General features: G+C 42.6%; 1 protein-coding gene across 4 annotated transcripts in view; it reads left to right on the top strand.

Moving 5' to 3' along the window:
* Positions 1-26465, top strand: part of PLD5 (phospholipase D family member 5) — a 411506-nt gene that overhangs the window by 222110 nt on the left and 162931 nt on the right. For all 4 annotated transcript variants that reach the window (XM_047841563.1, XM_047841564.1, XM_047841565.1 and 1 more), the window contains one exon: positions 12530-12698. In XM_047841563.1, the coding sequence (XP_047697519.1) occupies positions 12530-12698 (169 nt within the window). The remainder of the gene's footprint in view (positions 1-12529; positions 12699-26465) is intronic.

The following is a 26465-nucleotide window of genomic DNA, read 5'->3' on the forward strand; positions in this document are numbered from 1 at the left end:
ATTATGCTTGATGGTATTGCTGAGTTCCCTAAGTCTGTTCTAATTTTGCATGATTTTTTTCTCTCTTTCCTTTTCAGCTTGATTGCTTTCCATTACTCTGTCCTTCAGGTCACTAATCCGTTTTTCTCCTTCCTCTAAGTCTACTATTTATTGAATCTGGCGTATTTTTTATTTCATTTATTGAGTTCTTCATTTCTGATTGATGCTTTTTAATGTTTATTCATTTTTTTGAGAGAGAGAAAGAGCAAGTGGGGAAGGGGCAGAGAGAGAGGGGACGGAAGATCCCAAGTGGGCTCCACACTGACAGCAGACAGCCTGATGTGGGGCTCAGACTCCAAAAAAGCAAGATCATGACTTGAGCTGAAGTCAGACGCTTAACTGACTAAGCCACCCAGGTGCCCCTGACTGATTCTTTTTCATATTTTGTATCTCTATGTTAAGGGTCTCACTTATGTCCTCCACTCTTCTCAAGGCCTGTGAGTATCTTTATGATAATTATTTAAAATTGTCTATATAGCAGATTACTTATCTTGTTTGTTTAGTTCTCTTGCTGTGGTTTTGTCTTGTTCTTTCATTTGGGACATATTCTTCTGTCTCCTCATTTGGTCTAATTCTGTGTCTATTTCTCTGAGTTAGGGAAGTCAGTTCCATCTCCTGCTTTTGAAAGTAGTGGCCTTGGGGCGCCTGGGTGGCGCAGTGGGTTAAGCGTCCGACTTCAGCCAGGTCACGATCTCGCGGTCCGTGAGTTCGAGCCCCGCGTCAGGCTCTGGGCTGATGGCTCAGAGCCTGGAGCCTGTTTCCGATTCTGTGTCTCCCTCTCTCTCTGCCCCTCCCCAGTTCGTGCTCTGTCTCTCTCTGTCCCAAAAATAAATAAACGTTGAAAGTAGTGGCCTTATGAAGAAGAGGTCCTGTAGTTCTCTGCAGTGCTGTGTTCCTGTTCACCAGAACCTGACATTTCAGGGGTGTCTCCTTTGTGTGTTGTATGCACCCTGTTCTTGTTGCTGTGCTGTTTTTGCCTTCAGTCCAGTTGTCTGCAGCGGTTCTCTTTGCCTCTTATGGGCAGGATTTGGTCCCTGTGATCTTAGTAGGCCAGTCTGGGGCCACCTTGGGCTTGAGTTGAGTCAGAAAAGATGTTTGCCAGAGATGTAATAGCCCTGAACTAAAGGGCACTTTACCTGTGTTGTCCTCTGAGAAGCTTTTGTTGGTGGGAGGGGCCACAGTCTGACTGGCGTGTGTAGTTATTTTTCCATGTCCCCAGGGCAGGAGTTACTTTCGAGCGGTGATGGCCCCTGTGGGGGTCGCTTGCACACTGCCAGGCTTGTGGCACCACTTCAGATGGGCTCTGGCCAAAGGCATATATTGGATGGGGTAGATCTGCAAAGTTTATGGGGTGGGAGGTTTTATGTTAGCAAGGTTTGCACTAGGCCCCTGGGGGAGGGGATCTGTAGTGTTGAGCAGGCCTTCCTGGAGGGGCTGGATCTACCAAATCGTGGGGGTCAGCATATACTATAAGCAAGTTAGGTAGCAAGTGTGGGTGCTGTGCTTGTTCCTGCAGGTGCATGTGTGCTTATACTGGGGGACAGGGGAGAGAAATTGCACCTGCCAGCTCCTTTGTTCCTGGAGAGGTCTTCCAAGGATGTCTGTCTCAAATCTCCCTCCCATATGCCCGAGGTGTTTTTCAAACTGCTGCTTCTGTGTTGTATCTGTTTGTTGTGCTGTTGCTTTAAGGGCAGGGACTCAGCTTCCTCTCATCCTCCTGGCTCTCCCGAAACCCAGTTGGCTGGATTATTCATGTTCCAGTTTGGGGGCACCTGGGTGGCTCAGTTCATTAAGCCTCCAACTTCAGCTCAGGTCAAGATCTCATCATTCTTGAGTTTGAGCTCTGCATCAACCTCTCTGCTGTCAGCACAGAACCCGCTTCAGATCCTCTGTCCCCTGCCTCTCTCTGCCTCCTCCATTTACATGCTCTCTCTCTCTCTCTCTCAAAAATAAATAAGCATCATTTTAAACAGTTCCAGGTTTTAAGTCTTGTTGGTTGTAAGAACTCACAGAATTCAGCCCCTCTGGTTTTCAAAGCCAAATGTTACGGGGATTTGTGTCCCCCCTGCAGGCTCCCTGACTTGAGGGTCTATTGTTCTCACCTCTCCATGCCTGCAGGTTCCTGCCTCCCACAGACAGTTCTGCTCCCTACCGCATCTCTGTCCTTCCTACCCTCTTCCATGTGGCCTCTCCTCTTCCTTTACTTAGAGAATTTGTTCTGGCAGTCTTCGGGTTCTTTTCTGGGTTGTATCTGGGTGATGACAGGGGCCATCACCGCTCGAATATGTGTGTCTGTGGGACAAAGTGCACTTCTACCCTCCTATGTCTTCCCCGGAAGTCCTCCCTCTTTCTTGTCTTCATCCTCCTCATGCTTCTTTCTCCCCTGGTTGCCTTTTTTTTTTTTCTTTCTGGGTCAGCATCTGGAAATATCGAGCCAAGGAAAGTGTGCCTTCCTGTCACTAGATCCTCTTGTCAAGGTGGACTGACCGGGTGGAGTATACAACCAGGAAGGAGCATGGGGAAACTACCAGTCACACTTTCCCCTCTTCTCTGAACAAGACTGGGATGGTGGCTTAAACTGACCTTTCTCTCTAGGGTGGCAGCCTCAGCTACCTGACCTGAGCCCACTTTTTCCCTCCAGGGACCCAAGGTGCGCTTGTTCAAACCTCTCAGGATAAGCCCAGTACCTAATCTAGTGTGGTAAAATGCACACGAGCTCAGACAAAACCGAGTTTACATCCCAGCTCTGTAGCATTCCATCTAACTGAATGACACCTGGCTACTTGGAGCCTTATTACCCTCCTGCCGCTCTCGCAGGATTGCTCGTTGATGGTGATGTGTAATGTTAATTGTGAAAGTACTTAAAAAATTTTTTTGTAATGTTTATTCTTGAGAGAGAGGAAGAGAGAGTGAGCATGCGTGGGGAGGGGCAGAGAGAGAGAGAGAGAGAGAGAGGGAGACAAAATCTGAAGCTGGCTCCAGGCTCCGGGCTGTCAGCACAGAGCCTGATGTGGGGCTTGAACTCATGGACCACGAGATCATGACCTGCGCTGAAGTCAGATGCTTAACGACTGAGCCACCCAGGTGCCCTGATTGTGGAAGTACTTTTAAACTATAATATGCAGGCAAAGGCTAATAGCTACAATTGTAATACTTCCTCTACTGCCCTCCTGCCTGTCTCCAAAAAGAAAGCTATAGTGCTCTTCACTTAATCCAATTATAAGCCTCGAATTAATAAGGCTTTAATCTGATCTTTCTAGATTTATAGAAACAGGGATCTGCTATTGCCTACTCAAAGTCACCGTCATGTTCTCTGCAGCTGTTTCTTCAGAGGTCAATTTAAAAGTTAATGCAAATGAGGGGCTCCTGTGTGGCTCAGTCGGTTGAGCATCCGACTTCAGCTCAGGTCATGATCTCCTGGTTCATGGGTTTGAGCCCCACATTGGGCTCTGTGCTGAAGGCTTGGAGCTGGGAGCCTGCTTTGGATTCTGTGTCTCCCACTCTCTCTGCCCTTCCCCCGCACTTCTCTCTCTCTCTCTCTCTCTCTCTCTCTCTCTCTCTCTCTCTCAAAAATAAATAAACAGTAAAAAAAAGTTAATTCAAATGAAACATCTAAGTGACAAAAAATATAAAAGTATTCAAAAACTGAAAGAGGCATCAAAAGGACACAGGAGACAATTTACAGGAGCCTCCACTGACAATATATGCAACAATGTGAGCATCACAATGAACAATGATGGGATAGATTACAACACTTTGAATTAAAAAAGTGAGGGCACCTGAGTGGCTCAGTTGGTTGGGTGTTTGACTCTTGATTTTAACTCTGATCATGATCTCATGGTCTTGAGACTGAGCCCCATGTCAGGCTCCGTGTTGGGCATGGAGCCTGCTTAAGGTCTTCTCTCTCTCTCTCTCTCTCTCTCTCTGTCTCAAAAAAAAAAAAAACAAAACAATCTATAAGCCCATACTAATAAAACAATTTTTTTAAAAAATTTAAAAAATGTGGGCTAGGAGAAGGAAAACCTTTTCCTTACAGAAGAATACCAAATAACAAATACAGAATTAATGATAGGAAGTCATCAACAAGGTAGATTTAGTCAATAATTAGAAATGGATGGAAGGCAGATCAGTGAGTGGAATGTTAGGGGATAGGATATCTATGCCATCTACAGGTACCTCTGTACAAGTTATTTGTTACTTATAGAGGGACAAAAAATACTGATTAGTAGAGAAATCTGGCAGACACTCCCTTCCCAAAGTGACCAAACTTAGCATCTTGAGTAGTGGGACAACCCAATATCATGTGTCACCTCATGTGATGCACTTGGAAGGACACATTATCTAGGTAGTGTTCCTGCCAAAAATATTTAACCTAAATCTAAGTATGAGGCATCAGTCAAGCACATCAAGTCGAGCAATATTTAGAGAAATGACTAAACCTAGGTTCTTCTAATTCATCAGTATCAAGGAAAACAAAACAAAAAAAGGCTAGTTTTTTCTCCTAAAGAGACATGACAGCTAAATACAATGAGTGAACATTAATTGGCTCTTGGTTCCTTAAAAACATAAAAGAAAGAAAAAGAAAGAAAGAAGGGAGGGAGGGAAGGAAGGAGGGAGGGAGGGAAGGAAGAAGAAAGAAAGAAAGAAAGAAAGAAAGAAAGAAAGAAAGAAAAGAAAGAAAGAAAGAAAGAAAGAAAGAAAGAAAGAAAGAAAGAGAGAGAAAGAAAGAAACTGGGTTTATCCTTTGTGGACCTTATTGGTACAACTGGGGAAATTTGAATGTTAGATAACCCACCATATTATTATTAAATTGCCTATGTGATAATTGTTTTTAATGTATTAAACTTTTTTTAATGTTTATTTATTATTTTTGAGAGAGAGAGAGAGAGAGTCCCAGTCGGGGAGGGGCAGAGAGAGAGGGAGACACAGAATCCGAAGCAGGCTCCAGGCTCCGAGCCATCAGCACACAGCTCAATGTGGGGCTCGAACTCACCAACTGTGAGATCATGACCCAAGCTGAAGTCAGATGCTTAACCGACTGAGCCACCCAGGCACCCCGTTTTTCATTTATTTAGAAACATGGCTTCTTGGGGCGCCTGGGTGACTCAGTCGGTTAAAAGTGTTCGACTTCGGCTCAGGTCATGATCTCATGGTCCGTGGGTTGGAGCCCCACGTCGTGCTCTGTGCTGACAGCTCGGAGCCTGGAGCCTGCTTCAGATTCTGTGTCTCCCTCTCTCTCTGCCCCTCCCCTGCTTGTGCTCTCTCTCTCTCTCTCTCTCTCTATCAAAAATAAGTAAACATTAAAAAAATTAAAAAAAAAAAAGAAACATGGCTTCTTTGTTAAAAACATGCTGGAGATTCAGAGATAAATTATTCTGATGCCTACAACTTACTTTCAAATGGTTTTCTAAAAAGTGTGGGTATGTATGTGTCATTTCATATGTATGCACAGCATTCTTTCTTGCAACGAATATATTTATGCTCTATTCCTCTTGCAACTTTTCTGTGGCTTTGAAATTTTTCAAAATCAGAAGTTGGCAAAAAAGTATTAAAACTGTTAGCAATTACTTCACTAGTCATTTCAGTATTCCACAATGTCAATCCCTATACCAGATTAAGAATTATCAGGACACTGTTAGCCAGCCAGACCTCACTGGTATCTTTACTATCTTTCACAGGTAAAGTTGCCTTGACCCCAAATCTTAGGAAAATAAAACCTATATCTCCGCTGCATTAAAGGAAACTTACATAGGTCTGTGTCAATGGTTTTCATGTCTAGAGGTGGCCACTGAATCTGACACATGGGTAGCAGCTTATCTTCTACATCAATGCCAGAGACTTTAGTAACTTTGAGAAGGTTAACTTCTGCCTTGTCAACCTTGGGCTTTAAATTACAGCCAGATGACCCAAAGTGAGGGAATAAAATCTGGATCATTTTACTTTGAATCCACATCTAATTGTATTGATGAGCTAAGGCCTTCTGTTCAGTTTCATTGATTAATGCCACCGGTCAGCTAACATGTATGGAATGAAAGTCAGCCAGTTGACTGCCATGTGCCTACATACATAATCAAGTCCTAATAAGTGATCCATTGCAGTAGGCAATGAAAGGTACATGACATTCACTCTGAAGATGTCACAAAGGTCCTAGTTTATAGGCCTTTTAACCAATACATGTAAAGTCTTTGTAGTAATTGTGCTATATCAGTCTGAGAACCTCAAGAAATTTTTCTTAATTATATGTTTTCAGATTGTAAGTTATTTTTAAAAATATGTCTTTTAGGGGCACCTGGGTGGTTCGGTTAAGCGTCCGACTTTGGCTCAGATCGTGATCTCATGGTTTGTGGGTTTGAGCCCCACATCAGGCTCTGTGCTGACAGCTCAGAGCCTGGAGCCTGCTTCGGATTCTCTGTCTCTCTCTCTGTCTCTCTCTCTCTCTCTCTGCCCCTTCCCCACTTGCACTCTGTGTGTGTGTCTCTCTCTCTCAAAAATACAAATTAAAAAAATGTCTTTTATTTAGTGCTTACTATGAAGCAGGCTCTGAGCAAAGCACTTCGGTTGAGTGTCCGACTCTTGATTTCCGACTCTTGATTTGGGCTCAGGTCATGACCTCATGGTCGTGGGATCAAGCCCAGTGTTGGGCTCTGCGCTGACAGCATGGAGCTGCTTGGGATTATCTCTGTCTGTCTGTCTATCTGTCTCTCTCTCTCAAAATAAATAAATAAACATTAAAAAAAAAACCATTCTCTCCCTCTTCTCCTGGTCCTCCCCAGCTCACACCCATGCCTGCTCTCTAAATAAATAAATAAATAAATAAATAAATAAATAAATAAATAAATAAAACTACATTTATAATATTCCCCAAATCAAGTGTGAGAATAGATTCATAAACATTCTTGTATTTGCCAGCTTATGCATGCCATGCTTTAAAGCTAGCAAGTGCAGGGACTACATTTTTTGGTACCTTAGTGGAAGGAAAGTACAGATACTTCTTTAAGAAGCTAAACTATTGTTTCCAGATTAAAAGAGAAATCTTGGTGATCACATTAAGTTTGGAGAATAAATACATATTATTAATAAGAACAGCTAGAGTTCTATTTTAAAATCTATTAACAATGTAAAACGCATTTTAAAAATGTATTTATTCCGCTTGAGCTCCCTGGACTCACGGTTCAAATCATTTGCAGGTTATCTCCAAGTACCATAAAAAGAGGTATAAAAAGGTTTTAGCTGTATTGTGTCTTTGTCTATTCAGCCTTTCCCCTTGTTGTCAGGTGTCAGAAATAGTGCTACAGCCTTTGGGCATACTTCTTTCAGAGATGGTGCAAGCAGGCATTCTAGGGACTTGCCCAAAGGTGAATTTTAATGAGATCTGCCTACTTCTTCCTTGCTTGCCAAGTAGGAGGACAGAGAGGGCTGTCAATGCCTGGAAATGCATTCTGCGTGTATGCTAATTAGATCCGCGCCCTGGAGAGTAGCCAGCTATTGGCCGTTAAAGGAAATAAAATGATAGGTCCCAGAAATAAGTCATTTCAAAGCTGATTTCTAGAGGCATCTTCTAACATGGGCATGGAAGACAAGCTCTGTGTCACTGAGGAGCCATCACGGTCCCTAGGTCACTTGAAGAGGGGAAAGTGAGGAGGTGAGCAGGGGCTCTCCCTGGAATTCATTACCCACACACCAGTGTGTCCCCAGACCTGGGGTGGTGTGTCTATTTTTATTTTTAGCATGAAATCAAAATTTACTTTGATATTCGGTAAAAACAAACAAACAAACAAACAAAAAACAACAATAGATGATAAATTTGGTCTTTCTTGGCTTCTAGGGAATTTCACTCCTCTTCTTCCAGGGTTTCCAGGCCATTCTTGTGTTCTTCACCTGGCCCCCTTTCTCTACCAGCCAGACATGATTAGATGTTTTCTGTAATTGGCTTTGACCCAGTTCTCCTCTCTTGAAAAGTCTCTCTTGGTAATCTTACCCACTTCTATAGCTTCATTAATGGGAAAAAATTATTAGAATGTCTGTGAAGTAGAAAAAAAGAAAGACTAGATGATGCATGTCAACCAAGGAAAAGAAAGAGAAACAGAAAAAGAACAAAGGACTTTATCTGGGGATCGCAGAATTGCAATTCAGGGAGCACAGATTCTGGAGTAACCAGAAAAGCATCATGGTCACGTGGGAAAAGCAAGAGGTTTATATGAGAAAGAAGGAGGGGTTAATCACATAATTTAGGTAAAGAAGAGAAGTGAAAACAAAACAAAAGGACCTGCTAATCTGATGCTGACCAGTTGAGCTGCTTCTGATTATTAACTTATTGATGATTTTATTGGTGCTATCAAATGACACTATCCCTTCCATGTATGAATTAACCTCACTGTCCTCCTATGATCCAAACGCCAGTTGCACTGTTGAAATTCTATGAGCAGCTGCTAGTCGAAGAGTTCATTAGTTGGAAAGGAAAATGGGACTTCAAAGTGGAGTCTCTTACATGCAGAAATTTTATAAAATTCGACATCATCATCAGGCTGAGGAATGCTTCGTACTCCACAGTGTAGCGCTCTGATGAACCCTTCCTTAAATAATGTTTTTTAATTTTTTTAAGTTTATTTATTTATTTTGAGAAAGCACAGGAGGGCCAGAGAGAGAGGGAGAGAGAGAGAATCCCCCAAGCAGGCTCTGCACTGTCAAAATGGAGCCTGATGCAGGGCTCGAACCCAGGAACTGTTTGTGACCTGAGCCGATACCAAGAGTCAGACGCTTAACTGACCGAGCCACTCAGATGCCCCTTGAATAATGTTTTTAAATGCAGAAATTAAAACACATAGGATTGCAACCAATAATGTTGAAATAAAGTTGTCAAAACATTTTTTTAATTTGTGAAATAAAAATGTATATTGTGCACTACTGATGCATGAAATAACAACCACCAGAATTACAAAGTAGTGATGAGTATTTGAGCTGTTTGTTGGCAGTAACTGTACCATGGTATGAAAATTCTCAGTGACAGAGTCATGGGTTCTTCTAATATTCCTGGTGGGGTATTGTCTGTCTTCATAACTGAAGGGAATGTTGAACTTCAGTTAGAGATTCGGGAAAGTAAAGATCCAGTTCATAGAGTCCCATGAATTCTATCCATGTATCCAAGGTTAAGAATACCTAGTCTAGAGATTTCTAGATGAGATTGGGAATCCTCATTTGTATACCTGCCAGAAAGCCACAGGGCACGCCATGAGGGAAGGGATGGTGCAGAGCCAACCAACTACAGTTGGGTTGTCACTCCACATCCCTCATCCTGTCCATTTGGTTTATCTGGGCTTCTAGAGTCTCCTCTTTAATACCTCAGTGTGTCTGTTATATTGAAGTGGAATTGAAGCCAGTCCCTTCTCTTTTGTAGAGGCTATTGTGTTTCAGTTTTGTTTTTTGGAGGGACTGTCTCTCATTTGATTTCTAAATATCATCTGTAGTTATAGAGGAGACTGAAATTGCTGATTATCTGGGGCCATTTCCTCATGCTATTAACACAGACAGTTGGGCTTTAAATGTGGATAGAGTTAAAACATCCAACTTCAACCTCAGCCAAAGATTTTGAGATAGATTTAAAAAAACAAATCCCCTTTCCACCTTTTTGACCTGGTCTCACCTCGGCTTCCCAAACACTGCGTTCTTCTGGACCTCTCTTGCCTTCGCACCTCTTTGTCGGTCCCTTCTGAATCTTCATATCTGTTTCACACTCTACCAACCAGAGAAGTGTAGGCATTCCCCCCATGTTAGGCTTTGAGCTAGTTTTCTCTTCATTTCTTCCCCTTGATAATCTCTCCTGATCCTTGGTCTACCTCCTTGCCCATGTTCCTTGTTAATTTCAATGGACCCCTGCCCCCTTCCATCTTTCCAGTTGTTCCAATTTCAGTGAAACTCAGCAGATATTGTTTGGATACTTCCTGTGCCCTAAGCAATATGTTAGGCACTGTGGCTACAAAACTGAACCAGGGGAGCAGGTCCCTGCCTTCAAGCACCCTACAATCTATCAGAGGAAGTCAGCCTTGAACAAGTAATTTTAGGAGCAGGATAGGACAGAGGGGAAGTAACAGGTCATACAGGGGCTGGTGATAAGGGAGATCTAGCCTAGTTTGGGGGGATAGGGAAGTCTATCAGAAGAACTAATGTTGAAATTAGGACCTTAAAGGTTAATTGAGAGATAATAGTGTAGGAATGAGGATTGGGAAGATGCACACGAAATGTCCAAGTCTGGAGAAAATAGAGGAAAGGAGGTAACGATGTCTAGTGTGGCTTTGGTGTAAAAGCCACAGAAGACCTTTGCGTTCAGTGAGGCCACAGAGAGGCAGGCCCAGACTGGTGAACACTCTCCAACCATGTCGGGGGGTTGGGGGGAGACATCATCCTAAGGACAGTGGGGAAGCCCATGGGAGGCTTTCATCAGGCAGCAGAGTGCTTAAGTTTACGTTTTTAAATGATTAACCCAGCTGCGGTATGGAACATGGTTTGGAGGGGCAAGAATCCATGTAAGGAGACCATGGGAGGCGGTTAAGAGACAACGTGGCGGTCCTGCAAGAAAATCTGTCATCCTTGACTCCTGCCTGTTTCTCTTTCACCTTCTCCTCAAGCCAATCAAACACTAAATCTTTTCAGACTTGGTTTCTCAAACCTCCATTGACTGCATGCTTCTCTTCATTCCCACTGATCGAATTCCAGAATTCTTGTTTTCTTTCCATTGACTTGCCATCTCTGGGTCTCCTTTTTCACCTTCCAGTGGCATACAGTGTGCCTGAGGGTGAGCCCCTAATGAACTTGGCTGCTCCCAGATGCACCAAAATGAAGCCCAAGCTCTCCTCTTCCTGGTTCACAGCCACCGTGTGGTCCCTGCAGGCACTGCCCGCCCTCTCCACCGGGCATGCTCCTGTGTCTGAGGCAAGGACACTGTTTGACAGGCTCCTCTCTCTACCTGGAACACCTGTCTCTTCCAGCTCACCCATAAACTCCCACCTTGGAAGACTCATTTCCAGTCCTACTCCTCCAATTCCAGATGCCGCCAGCCTCCAACCAGAATTAATTTTTCCTTCCTGCCATGTGCCAATGGGACTTCAGATGATGCATTATCTATCTAATTAAACTTCTTACTCTTGTTTCACCATTTCGTAGCGGTCTACTTCCTGCTTGAATTATTAGGTAGGAGATAGGCTCTCTCTCTCTAGATTGTAAATTTCAGAGGACTAGGGAGATTTGTCACAGTCAGTTCCGAGTCTCCTGTCCTGTGCTTATCAGGCCTCAACAAACGTTAAATTTGATTGCGGATGGCGGCAGGCTGATGAGATCCCCGAACTGTGGATGTCTCTGGGTCACATACCCACATCCGTTCTGGCTGTGATAATCATCAAACGCACAAGAACATTTTACTAAGAGTATTGCTTTTATTTCTAAAACGGCTGAATGGAACAAGTGTCATTAAGAGGAGCAGCTAACCGTTCTAGTGAGAAGTGCTGGATTCCGTGTTGAAAGCTGAAATTCATTCCATAGGTATTTCTTGAGCTCTAATTATGTATCCAGCACTGGGGATGCATAGCCGTAAATGAGACAGATCTCTGCTCGGGAAGCACTTATAGGTATTTTCATGAATATGAAGTTTTCCATCAAGAGTTGACAGGTCTTAAACTGGGAAAAAAAAAAAGAGTTCATTCCTTTATTAAAACATGATGTGTCAGAAGCAAAACCACACAGTCTCAACCACAGCACCAAGCAGAGCCAGGCACAGCGAATGTGTTGTCCATATACAAGGAAGTATAAAAAGAAAAAACACATTTATTAGGATACCTTTGTCGTATTTTATTTAAGGTTTGGTTATTGCTACTATGGAATATATTCTTTATCTCCAACTTTAATAAAACCCTGCAATAGGCAGGTTTAAGAATTTCTTTATATCCTTTAGCTGGGAAGAATCAGTAGAGATGTTAAGCAATAATAATAGTATTTCTTATTTTTATTTTCTAATAGTAATAAAACTCACAATATTTCAGTTTCTAAATTAGTTCTATATATGCCAAACATTGTACTAGAAACTGGAAACATGCAAAACTTAATTTACAGCCTACAGTAGCTCACAGAAGTACTCTTGTATTTCAGAATTGCATTACTGTTGGAAAAATAGGAATAAATTACTAGAGGAAGATGCTTGCGTAGGAAGCTCTGAATTTTTCTTTCAAGGCTAGTTTGAAGCTGGACATTAGAGACATGTACCATGATTTTCTGAAATACAAACAAAAACTGGGGAAAAACGGAGCCTAAGCTCTCAGAACTGGGAAGGTTAGCATAGGGGAAATGTAAGAGGCCTTTGGTGGAAAATGTGAATGATGAGGAACATATATATTTGAAAAGAGTAAAAGAGTATGTTCCATATGTCTGTGTATGTATGTATAAAGATCTGTGGCTCCAAATTTGACTGGATTTTGTTTGTTTGTTTTTCAAAATCTTTTCTAAGAATTGCCCTGGTGGAAAATATTCCTGAAGGCCTTAACTATTCAGAAAATGCACCATTTCACTTATCACTTTTCCAAGGCTGGATGAATTTACTCAACATGGCCAAAAAGTCTGTTGACATAGTGTCTTCCCATTGGGATCTCAACCACAGTCATCCATCAGCATGTCAGGTAAGCCGCACCCTCTATGTGTGTGATGATTTTACTTATGTGCATTTTACACGCCTTAGTATTCTTGCTTTCACTTCTCAGGTTCAAGGTCTTTTCTTTAGTACATGGACATCATTACATTTATATGTCTGTGCCATTGTTAATCATCTGTCACTCAGCTCCTACTAGAATGCCAGATTTTCAAGGGCAAACTCATGTTTCGTCTTTGCCTACGATAGGCTCTCTATACAGTTTTGCTGATTTGGACCACTTCAGGGGGTGCCATTCACATCATGGTCTCTGTTGACAGCACACCCCAGAATTCTGCTGTGCACAACCTGCACGCTTTTGGTGCTAACTCCGTGCCTGCCTGCCAAGGCATTTATTTGGTTAATCGGTGTGATAATTCGCCTTAAGGACCCAGAGCCAACTTTTTTTTTAAATAGTGGAATCAAACTTCCCAGTGTAGTTTTATATTCTTGGCTTTTATATTATTACTATATTAGTTTTATATTATTGGGCAAGGATGAAATCAGTTTTGTTGCTGTGTATAATGTGTGTTGGCATTTTAGCCTATAATCACTACCTCATTGGTGCTTGGAAATCTTTTATTCAATTGTACTATTATATTATTGTTTTTTAAGTTTATTTATTTATTTTTGAGAGACAGAGCATGAACAGGGGAGAGGCAGAGAGAGAGGGAGAGAGAGACTCCCAAGCAGGCTCTCCATAGTCAGTGCAGAGCCTGACGTGAGGCTCGAACTCACGAACCGCGAGATCATGACCTGAGCTGAAATCAAGTAGGATGCTTAACCGACTGAGCCGCCCAGACACCCCTCAATTATACTATTTTAAAGTTACAGGATATCAGATAATAGGTAAAAACAAGCAAAACCCACAAAGGCGTGCTAAAGAAGAACTGAGTAAATTTCTTGATTGTGTTCCGCACTTTTCTACCTCTCCTGTTTACACAGGTGTGTCAGGGATTTGTTGCTGCATATATCATTCCAAAACTTAATGATATCACAAGTAACACTCACTTAATTCTTCATGATTCTTGGCAGTATTTAGCAGAAAGAACTCGTCTCTAATTCACATAGTGTCGGTTGGGATGACTTGACTGGGACTGGAGGATCCAAGAGGACTTTATTCACATTCCCAGCCTCTTACCTAGGAGCGATTGGAATGTCTGGGTCACCTGGGCCCCTCTCTGTATGTCTCTCATCACGCAGTAAACTAACCTGAACTTTTTACGGGGTGTTTATATCCTAAAAGGCCAGAAGTAGAAAGTATGAGGCCTTTTAAGACACGGGCTCTGGGATCCAAGCTGCTTCCACCCAATTCTGTTGGTCAAAGCAAGTCACGACCCAGGGTGAGAGTTAGGGCATCTATCCAGGAATCAGGAAGATTATTGACAGGCTTCCTTGGAAATTATACACCACAGTCCACTCCGGCCATAGAAATCCATATCTCTTCCACATACAAAATGCACTCCTCACCACCCACCCCCAAACATTCGTCCCTTTATAATGAGAGATTGGGGGATGAGGGAAGATGGCAGGGGCTTGAACGGGATCAGGGAAGTAGAAGTTTCTAAAAAGTGGGGGAGGGGGTTGGTCCATAGGAAAATCATCTGGGTTTGCAAACTGGTGCTTGTCAAAGTTGGGCTCCTACCCTCCCACACAGAGACTGGGAGACAGGGACCCTCCCATCAGGTGTCGGCAGAACAAACAGTGCATTCTTTTGGCAATGTCAAGCTTTCTCAAGCAGGCACTATAAGAGGGCCAGGGTCATCCTGGGATTGTGGCCTTGAGGTGTTAGGAACTGTGAGCATTTTGTTCAAGCCTTTTAATGAGCGAGGACATGGGGGGATGTCGGGGGACAGGGGGGTACTGATGAAATCATCTTGCTGAGAGCCTGCAGTTTTTGTAAGACAAGTTTGAGCCTGGTGGAGAAGAGGGACCAAAGAAGGCCGGCTAGACTTTGGTCAAGGAGAGAATACTTGTTCGTTGCGTGACTTCAGAGTGAATTAAGGTGGGCATTGTGCATGTGGAAAGATCACGCCTGGAAGATTCATTCCATTCACTCCAACAGCTGGCCTGCTGGCAACAATAGAAATTTTCAATTTGCTGCCAGTAACCTGGCTGTTATTGAACTCACACAGTGCCCTTTAGGATGATATCCAGTTAGAACCAATATCTTCGGGTAGAGGCATAGAGCTCCTGCCAAAGAGATGCCTCTTTGTGCCTCTTGGAACACCAACAACACCAGGCACCCTGCAGATTAAAACCATTCAGTTTTCTGCAATGTTGAGTGTCATTTCCTTGCATCTTCACCGGGAAAGCTCTACACGTGCAGACATGAAGGATAGAGGGGCTTTGCTTGCTGTGCAGATTAAATGGGTGCAAGCAGGCTGTGAGAGCGATCTAGTGAACGGCTGTCCCACCCCTGCCTGTTCTTGGCCGGGAGACATGCCCTGTGGGGAGTGGGGATCCGTAGGAAAGAATGAGGTTCACAGCACCATCTGGAGGGCTCCTTCCTCAGCAAGGCAGTGAATGTCCTCTTCCGCTGGTCCGGGGCACTGGACCAAGTGGCCAAGTGATGATGCTGAGAAATACCATGCATTCATTCCCCATTGGTTGAACACCAGGTGTGGACTGTGGTCTTTAAGGTGGGGAGATGGGCAAAATAGGTGAAGGGGAATAAGAGGTACAGACTTGCAGTTATATTATTATATGTGTATATATATGTGTATATAATATTATATATTATATGTGTATATATATAATTTATTTATTTTGAGAGAGACCATGCAAGTAGGGGGAGGACAGGGAGAGAATCCCAAGCAGGCTCCATGATGCCAGTACAGAGCCTCATGTGAGGCTTGAACCCACGAAGCCATGAGATCAAGCTGGAACCAGAGTTGGATGCTGAACCCACTAAGCCATCAAGCTCCCACAGACTTGCAGGTAGAAAATAAGTAAGTCATGAAGATACAAAGTATAGCATAGGAAATGTAGTCAATAATATTATAATAATGGTGTATAGTGACAGATGCTACTATTTTTGTCATGGGGAGCATTTCATAATGGAGAGAAGTGTTGAATCACCATGTTGTGCACCTGAAACTACTAGAATATTATAGTTGCCCTAGAATATTACATGTCAACTATACTTCAATTTAAAAAAAAAAAAAAAACAAGTGGACGAACCACCACCACCACAAAAATAGGTGATACAAACTAGAAAGTCCACCTTGCCTACCTCTGGCCAACAGAAGTGCTAGCATTTTATGTGGGCACCACACTTCCCTAGAACCTACAAGCCACACCAGGAAACATGAGTCTACAAACAGGTTTGCATGCTGGCAACTCAACCCAGGCATCAGCCTGGAGACAAAAAGTATAAATGAAAGGGAAGTTCCTAGATTTATAACGTATTTTCAAGGTATTTGTGTCTTCAAAGTGATCGCATTTGACCCCGTTGGGAGACAAAGGAGGAAAACAAGCAGTCAAATATGACTGAGGTCTCCCGTGTGCAGGCCCTGTTGAGGGCTTATGGGATACACCAGCAAACAAACTCAAGATCCCTTCCTTGGAGCTGACATGCTAGCAGAGTTGAATCTATTGCACTAAGATGAATAGGGAAATCATAAAAGAAAAAAATCCATAAAAAAGAGAGAGCGAGCCTATGGCATAGAAATGATGCTTGGTGCCTGACTGGCTCCATTTCTCACCTTGCCTCATGCAATCCTCGACCACTAGAGCGGTTTGTAAAGGGACCCAGAAGAACTTGTCTAAATACCATATGTCTTGGGCTTTTTTTTTAAATTTTTATTTATATTTGGAAAAGAGAGAGAGAGTAGGGGAGGGGCAGAGAGAGAGAGAGGGAGGGAGAGGATCCAAAGCAGACTCTATGCTCAAGCAGACAGCCTAATTCAGGGATTGAACTCACAAACTGCAAGATAATGGCCTGAGCCAAAGTCAGATGCTTACACTGACTGAGCCACCCAAGTACCCCTTGGGCTTAAAGATTATTTTGCAAGAAGCTGGTTTCCTTCTGTCCTCCCCTCCCATCCTGACAACAGAGGGTAATTGTGCAGAGGTCGGGAGCGGGGCAAGGGAACCAGGTCCTGGAAACCTGGTCTTTACTACCAACTGTTTCTCTTTAGGTACACTTTAAGGACCCAGATTCTGTTCTCTTCAGGCCATTAAGTGTTACCGCTCCCGAAAAACAAAGGTACTGGCTGAAAACCTATTTTGAATGAAATTTTACCCAATCTCATCTTTCAAATACAATAGGAGTTTCCAGACTCTGGATTTGACATTTAGCATTGTTCCACACAAAACACTGAAGGACGCAAATTTGTAGCAAATTCATGGCAGCTTTCAAGTTGAGCTGCTGTAGTAAATAGCAGAGCATTCTTGATATGTGAATCTGTAATATGTGCACAGGGAAAAGAAATCTCATTGTACTTTATAAGCTCAGTATTGTAAGTAGGAAATGCAATGTTCTAAGTACAACTATTTAAAATTGGCAAAAAAAAAATTATTTCAGAGTTTGTGTGACCAATCTTTGGACCTGTGAGCATGCTTTTATTTTTACCAAGACCTTATAAATATTGGAATGTAGTCATTGCTTGGCTTATTACACACACACACACACACACACACACACACACAAGCACACCCTAATTACCCAAGTGAACACATTTAAATATTTTTAAACATTTATTTATTTCTGAGAGACAGAGCATGAGCGGAGCAGGGGCAGAGAGAGAGGGAGACACAGAATCTGAAGCAGGCGCCAGGCCCTGATCTGTCAGCACAGAGCCCGTTGCAGGACTTGAACTCACAAACCGTGAGATCGTGACCTGAGCCAAAGTCGGCCATTTAACTGACTGAGCCACCTAGGGGTCCCTAAAAAAAATTTTTTAAGATGTTCTAGTATAATGAAAATTGGCCCAGTTCACAGCTTATCTTCCACTAATATATTTTTTAAAAGAAAATAGTTTTAAGAGGAGTAAAATAGTCAGACAAACAGAGTCTGAAAAGTCCAATGTGGAAACCACAAATGACCCATAGATAAACAGGACAACTGAGAGTCTGCCCATCTACTTATTATAATACAAATGTAAGGAATGAGGAATGCCCTGAGGAATGGTCAGCTGGTGTCAGGCAGGCCCCAGCTCGGCAGAAAAGAGACACAGATAAACGTGGCACATGACCTCTGTGTCTTTTCTGGATGAGAAGCAATTTTGTAAGAGTGAGTGATGGTCGTTATCACCAGGATGATAAATGCCAGCCGTGTGTGTGTGTGGAAACAGACACATTCATTAAAAATGCATTTTCAATCTGTAGTCCCAAGAGGTTGCTGTTTTAATTCCGACCCTGAAAAATTCATCTTGTCTTTTCCATCTCGCACTTGGGTGTTGTGTTTATTTGCTTCTTTATGTGTGGAAAGAAATTGGTGGGTAACTTTTCTCTGTATGAAACCATGGATGGCAAGGGCTAGCGAGGTCTATAGTTCCATGGTTACCATATTTTAAAATTTAATGAAAATTTTAAATTGGGCAAAGGATTTTGTTTCTTTCTGTCCAGATGGTGAGTTTAGACCCTGAAATACTGAAATTTTTAGGACAATGGGATTCCTAATTTATAGGATAAAATGATGGGGATTTATGAAATCAAGACTATTCAGGAAAAGACAGGAAATGTGACTTGATGATTTCAGAGCTACCTAATTCACTGGGGGAGGGGTGGGGGGACAAACAAACCTGTTCTCTGTGAGTTCAGTGTGAGAAACCAAATAAAATAATTAATGAGCTCCCACAACTGAATCTATAAGAGATGCATTTATGTGAAATCAATTAGTTATTCATCGGCAGTGAGTCATGATTGCCAATTGATGAGACATCACAATTTTGAAAAATTATGATTTAGAAAATGTAATGGTATTCGCTCAATTTCATGAGTAACATGAATGAAAGTTCAGTGATCCACAGGTGGTTTGGGGGAACACAAGCCAGGATCCTGTCTCTACACTGTGGTTGGTAGGCAGACTCTAGAGGTGAGTGAGGAAGGGGTAGCTCAGGTTCCTTTTTATCTACTTAATTCTTTATCTACTTTTATCAGCCTTGTGACTTTGAGTGAGATGCTGAACTCTGTAGGCCTCGATTTCCTCAGCAGCAACATCAGGGTCATAGAGCATACATATCTCGTAAGTTGTGCCGATCACACTAGTTAAGATCTGTGAAGGGTACGGAACAGTCTTTGGCCATCTTATTATGTGTTTATTCTCACGAATGTTATTTGTATACACACTGCAACTCTCATTCCAATCAGTTTAATTTTACTAACAAATAATGAGTTCTTATTATGTGCTTTTTGCTGTGCTGGAAACTGGGGTGGTTACCAAGTAAAATTAAGAAAGAAATATATCGTTTCTAAAAACGTAAAGCTTGGGATGCCTGGGTGGCTCAGTTGGTTGAGCGTCTGATTTCGGCTCAGGTCATGATCTCACAGTTCATGAGTTTGAGCCCCGCATCGGGCTCTGTGCTGATAGCTCAGAGCCTGGAGCCTGCTTCGGAATCTGTGTCTCCCTCTCTCTTCTGCCCCAACTTGCGCGCGCTCTCTCTCTCTCTCTCTCTCAAAAATAAATAAACATTAAAAATTTTTTTTAAATGTAAAGCTCTGGGTAGATAAGGATTATGCAAATTATTTTAACTTCCATTTTTTAAGCACAAGTCTTTACACAAACACACAGCTACGCAAAGTCTTGCTATCACCCATCTGCTTGTCTGCACTCATCCATGCGCATGTGCACACATATACACATGTATCTCTGGACCCTGACATCTTAAATCTTGAATCCATGGAAGTAATGTGGTCTTCTCAAACCTATAGCCATTTCTGATTTTTGTTGGTTGGTCAATTGGCTAGTTTTCTGCTCCTTGTTTGGTTTTATTTATTTTGTTTAGTTTTTAAAGTTTATTTATTTTGAGAGAGAAAGAGAGAGCAAGTGGGGAAGGGGCAGAGAGAGAAGGAGAGAGAGAGAAGGCTCCAAGCAGGCTCCACACCATCAGCTCAGAGCCAAACGTCCTCGAACCACGAACCATGAGATCGTGACCTGAACTGAAGTCGGATACTTAACCAACTGAGCCACCCAGGTGCCCCTCTCCTTGTTTTTGTTTTAAGTTGAAGACTCCTATACCCAGGCAACATTGAGAGATCTCCCCTTGATGCTGGTGGGCCACACCTTGCTGTCATGGGCAAGGCAGCTGCATATGAGTGTGACTCGCATGGGTCACATCTTCTAGACCACTCATTCCTTGCTAGCAGTATTCTTCCTAACTGACTCTATAGATGTAGGTTAACCAACAGACAAAGGCTTTCGCTTTACCTCACTTGGAAACCTCTTCCTTGTTGCATGTTTTTTATAGCTATGTTCGCGACTTTTTCGTAAATAGCATTATTAACATTTTCTGTTAGAATCACTGTGTTTCGAGGCCTCCTAGGAAGCCTGCAGTTGGAGGGGTCAGCTATGGCTCTGTGTTCTCCAGTCTCCACCATCTTTCCATTCTTCCTTTCGTTCCACCCCTCCTGTCCCAAGGCATGTCCACTCCCTCCCCCAAGTCTGGTGAAGGACGCTGTTCATTCATTGATCGTGTAGACAAACAGTGTCCACTTTGCAACACAGGGGTATTTCTGGAACCAAGAGAATCCTGTTTTTGCCAGTGTGAAAGTCTGAGAAAGGTACCCAAAAATCTCGCAGCCTCATCATAATATTTAATAAGAATTTCTTTTTTTACTGGTTTTTTTTTGTTATCTAGGAAAAATAGAATTACAACAGTTCCTGCTTTTTACTATGTCTGAAAGGAGAGGCGTGTGGTTGGTGGAGACTGGATTCTTTAAGTAACTGAAACTCTTTGAGCCTGTTGCAATTAAGAGGTTGGTGCCTTGTAACTAGTAACTTGGTGTGAGACAGCCAGAGAAGGTAGCATATTCCTTTTCAACATGAAGAACACACATTTTATCCCTTGTTTTGATGCGGATCTGAGGGCTTGCATGCATTTCTACTATATCATGGCCAACTCTTGTCTGTTTTGTATGTTTTTACAGGGCTAGAGAGAAAAATACAATATGTATAAATGAATGGAAACAAGATTAGGATGCATACTAATGCTCTGTTTTTTGGCTCAGTTCAGAATTCATTATTTTGTTTATTTTCAGTTCTCAGAGTTTGGTTTTGTAGAAAAGACAAATCAGCAGCATTCTTCAGGAGGCACATAATCTACTGGAAAGATCACAGGGTTTGGTGGCAAATCTGTGTGACGTGACCAGTAGTTTAGTAGCTGTGGCCACGTTAGGTAAATGTCATGACCCATCTGATCCTCAATTAACTCATCTCTAAAACGGGTATAATAATGCCAGTCTCTTTGGATGGGTTTGTAAATCTGATTTAGATAATGTTTGTCAGACAACAAATAATGGAACTCATAAAAGAGAGTTTCTGTTTTCACTTTCATTTTTGTTTTCCTGATGCAGGACATTTAGTTGTACATTTACTTAGTGGATGCCTGCTTTCTATGTAACCTGAGAGCGGGAATAACTTTAAGATGTCTGTCACATTCTCAACTTCTATTCAAGGGGGTTGAGATAATTCTACTCAGGATACTAATTCAAGTTCTTCGGGGTTTCGGTGAAGAAAGAAGAAAGCGAAATGTGTATATGTTTTCAGGTAGATTCTCCCCCTCCTCCCCCAGTAGGGCAGTGTTCAACCATGACTACCTGTCAGAATCACTAGGAAAGCTCTGGAACATATAGATGCCCAGGCCACCCTAAAACACTAAAATTAGAGTGTCTGGGAGGGGGCCAGGCTTTGATACTGTTATAATGGTGGTTCTGTTAGGCAGCCAGAATTGAGTATCACTGCCTAAAAGAACCCCAGTCTAATAAACAGTGATTTGATGCTTCTAGATTTGACGGCTGGGCCACATTGGTGCCTTCCTACCAGGATTGTCATCCAATGTTCTGTGTTTCAGTAACATGATGAACAAACCCTGTTAATTCCAGTTGTTCTCTCAGTGATGATATAAAATGGTGGCAACTTCTACTGGAATATTCCACACCGTTCTGGACTCCAGGCCATGTGCCATGTTTATTCCTGTAGCTTTATTGTCTAGCATGTGGTCAGGAAGAGAAGGGAGCCCAGTAGTTGCCTTGGGATTGGAAACAGTAGATCCCTCTTCAGCCCTCTCATCTCTAGGCTAAATATTATTTCAGTCAAGCTCCCGGTGTTCAGTGTCGGCATGAAAATAGCATCACCTGATGGAAAGGATGTCTCCTTCTTGCAAAGTAGCATCTTTTTCCCTCTTCCACAAAGTCAACACTCAGCAGATGCTTATAAATGAGCATTCTTGCATTTGAAATGTGGCCACAAAGCGATTTTGTGTGTGCCTTTATTGCACAGATAATTAGTAAGGTACCGCGCTGTTTGCTGGAGATGTGAAACCAAATAAGCAGTGGTCCCCACCCCTTGTGGAACTCAAAGTATAGTGGAGTTGCTGGAGAAACCACCGTTGGCAATGCGGAATGCTAAAGCAGCACCAAGCAGGTCGGGAAGGCTGTCCTTGGCTCTTGGTGGCCCAGCGAGCTCTCTGGCTCCTATGGCTTCTGGTTCTCCCTTGGTGCTGTTCTTTCTTGGTAACTTCCTGCTGCTTCACTGTGCTTCTGTCTCCCCATCTGTTGAGCAATCCTAATTATGCTCTTGCTTGCTTTCCAATATATTTCCAAGGGAAATCATCATTCTGATATAAACTCATAAGCACTATGATTAGCGAGAGTTTAACCTCTGTGATTCTTTTAAAATCCAATCATATAGCCATGAATAAATCATGAACCCAAAGATACTCTTTCCAGTTATTTGGATTAAATAATGTTTTTTTTCTTAAAATTGTCTTATCTTAGTTTTGTTTACCTAAAAGGCTTGATTGTTTTGTGTCTAGACCTCCTTGCTGCATTTCCTGTGTATGGCCAATTTATGTTTTTGCAACTTCGTTTTAGAAAGAATCAGTTGGATTTTTTTTTCTCATTATAATAGAAATAGCTTCTAGAAAGACAAAATCATCCATGTGACCATCAATAAAACTTTTTTTAAGTTTGGTATTTTATGCATAAGTACATACATATGCTCATATTATGTAAAGTTTATATCTTAATTTTGATCTTAACATTACATTGGAAGCGCTTTCTCATGTTATTGGTAAACGTTATTTTAAATTGGCTGTATAATATCCAATGTTGTAGATGGACCAGATTAAATTTATAGAACTCCTTATTATTGGACATTTAATCTATTTTTTTTAATTTTCCTCTTTCTGAATAAATTCTGCTACTATAAATATCTCTGTGCAAAACATTTTCTTTTTGCTCATTCACCTGGGGTCAGTTCTTAGAAGTGGGGTCATGGGGCACCCAGGTGACTTCGTCAGTTGAGCATCCGACCTCATCATGATCTCACGGTTCATGAGTTCGAGCCCCACATCGGGTTCACTGCTGTCAGCCTGTCAGTGTAGGGCCTGATTCAGATCCTCTATCCACCTCTCTCTACCCCTACCCTGCTTGCGCTGTCCCCCAAAATAAATAAATATCTTTAAAAAAAATAGAAAAGGTAGGGTCAGAGGGCTAAGGAGGCTGGACTTCTTTCTTTAGATGGAGGGATTTTCAGGGAACGTGTAGGACACCCTCATGGTTATGTTACAGGGGGAGCTGGGTTGTCACGAGTAAGGATCTGAAGGAATCCTGTCTCCTTTCAATGTGGGGCCCACTGTCCCCTCAGAACAAGTGACTGTTCGAGAGCTGGAGTATCTGGCGTATGCTGTGCCTCCCTCCCTTGCCCATCACACCTGCCTTTTCTGCACAGCGGTGCTGACAAGCTGTGCTGTCCACACTTTTCTGGACACAACCGATCACACTGCCAAGATGACCTTGTCCACCTGCCCTTTGCAGCCGGGGTGAAGGCTGGAGAACCCCAAAGCTACTTTCCAGCTACTGTAGGAATTCAGAGCCTAGGTCCCTGTTTCAAACATGCCACTGCTGGTATTAATCCCTTGCTGTTTCGTGGCCCATGATTGGTAGGATGAGCTCATTCGTGTCTCTTCATCTATCTGCCCCTGAGGAAGGGTGGCTGTGCTGCTACCCACTGTCTGCATATCTTACCATCGTTAGGCAAGGCCTCGATGAGGAACTGTTCAGAATAATTAAGCCCCTTAGTGGGATGGAACCTGGGTTAATGAATGGACCGGCAGGCTGCATGCCTGCATAGCAGATCCTCACCCCTGGCATCAGGCGGGTGATGCTTGCTGCTCCTGGCCCACAAAACGACTGTTCTCCACTCAGCTGGGGGGCCGATGGCACTGACTTCCCAAAGCTGTGACTGATCCATGACCTCAGGACATTGGTGAGCTGATTCCTAGGCCAGCATCTTCTCCCTTCAGATGAGGAGTTCCATGTCCCACAGACACGTCCAGAGAGCTGCTGGGGCCTCTGGCCACCTTTCCTGGCTGTGCTGTCTCCCGCAAGCCCACACCTCGCCATGGAGTCTGTCACTGTGCCACCTTGGCGACACATGAGATCTTTCCGTCGTTCTGGCTGCCACTGACACAACTCCGTGTCTCTCACCGGACCACATACTGACTTGATTGCTGTGTTCGGCCTCCAGCCCTGCCCTGTACCTGTCCTTCTCCGATTTGCAGTCAAAATTTTCTTTTAGAACAGAAATTCAATGATGTGCTTCCGTATGTAAAATCCTTTGGAGATCCACGGAGCTTTCCAGACATGGACCAAATTCCGCCCAGGCTTACGAGACCCTCCTACTTAGTTCTCAGGCCTCAGGTCTCCATCTGGAACATTCTTTTCTTTCCTCCCCTCCTTTGGGGAACTTTTCCTGTTGTGCCTTAGGCTGTGCCTTAGGGTTATTAGTGCCCCTGCTGCATTGTCTCTAGGTCTCGACCCTGACATCTGACACACTGGGCTGTATTTACCTACTTATCATTTATCTCCAGCACTTAATGAAGGTCCTGGCACTTAGCAAGCATCCAGTAAATGTGTTGAATGAAATTGCTTAAAAGACACTTCTCTCTGTTCGGGGGGTCCTTTTATTTGAGAATAAAAGCTGATGATGACAAATGTACAAATAATATATTTATATCCCTGGAAATCTTTAGATATTTCAGTAAGTATAGTAAGTAAATAAAATTTCGGTAATTTTTCTCAGTGAAAAAAAGAAGGGCACCTGGGTGGCTAAGTTGGTTAGAACTCAGTTGGTTTTGACTTAGGTCATGAGTCACAGTTTTGTGAGTTCGAGCCCTGAGTCAAGCTCTGTGTTGACAATGTGCAGCCTGCTTGGGATTCTCTCTCTCCCTCTCTGTCTGCCCCTCCCCCATGCATGCCGTCTTTGTCTCAAAAATAAATAAACTTAAAAATAAATGAAAAAAATTTTTAGCTATTTAGTGCTGAAAATTTCAACAAAGATAGTAAGTAAATAAGTGATCAATCTTGAAGATAATTTAATTAATTGGCTAAATAAATAGGAAATTGAGTCAAGACAGGATCCATGCATATATGGTTTTGTCTCTTAAATCATAAATTAAAGAAAAAAATCAAAAAAGAAAAAAGAGAGGGAGGGAGCCAAACCATAAGAGACTATTAAAAACTGAGAACAAACTGAGGGTTGATGGGGGGTGGGAAGGAGGGGAGGGTGGGTGATGGGTATTGAGGAGGGCACCTGTTGGGATGAGCACTGGGTGTTGTATGGAAACCAATTTGACAATAAATTTCATATAAAAAAAGAAAGAAAAAAATCAAGGCAAGTGTATTGCTTTAAAAGGACATCATGGCTTAAGATAAATCCTAGTCTTGTTTTCTAGTAACTGTGTCATCAATCGTTTAATATCAGTCATCCACCCTTTTATACTTTGATTGAAACTTTATGTGCACATATAGACACATGTGTACATGTATGTGTGTATATATGTGTGCATCAGTGGGTAACAGCATACCTAAGATATATAATCACACACACACACAGATTTTGGTGCTTATGTGTCTTTGGGATGCATTCTAGTTGTGGGGTTACTGAGTGGAAGGCAGCAATGTTAGAATGTCCTGTCCTGAAATCATCGATGGGAGTAAAGGTTGCCACTCATAAATATTTTCCAGTCTCCTGCTTACAAAGAGAGATGTCCATATTGCTTTGCATTGTGATTTCTTTGGCTACATGAAGCATCCTTCGTGTTCAATAGCCACACTTTGCCCAACTTTGATTGGGCTTTTGGTCTTTTCTTATTAATTTGTATACATTTTTGTAGAGTACAGCCATCAGGCCCTCCCTTCTTCTCATCTACATAGCAACTATTCCAAATTTTTTCTGTTTCTGCACTTAACTTTGTGATATCTTTTTCTGTATAATTTTTTAACTTTGGTAATTCTGTATATCTTTTATTGCTTCTATGTAGCTAGCTTGTGTATTAGCTTCCTGTGGCCAGAGCAACAAAGCACCACAGACAGATGGCTTAAAACAACAGAAATTTATTTTCTCCTGGTTCCAGAGGGCAGAAGTCTGAAATCAGTTTCCCTGGGCTGAAACCTAGGTGTCAGAGCAGAGCAGTGCTCTGTCCTGAGGCTCCAGCAGCCCCCACTACTGGGAGAGAACCCTTCTCACCCCTTCCAGTTTCTGGCAGCTGCCAGCGCCCCTTAGCTGGTGGCTCTATCCCTCCAGTCTCCAAGG

Source organism: Prionailurus viverrinus, chromosome F1 (genome assembly GCF_022837055.1).
Source record: "Prionailurus viverrinus isolate Anna chromosome F1, UM_Priviv_1.0, whole genome shotgun sequence".
In the NCBI taxonomy this organism is placed as follows: Eukaryota; Metazoa; Chordata; class Mammalia; order Carnivora; family Felidae; genus Prionailurus; species Prionailurus viverrinus.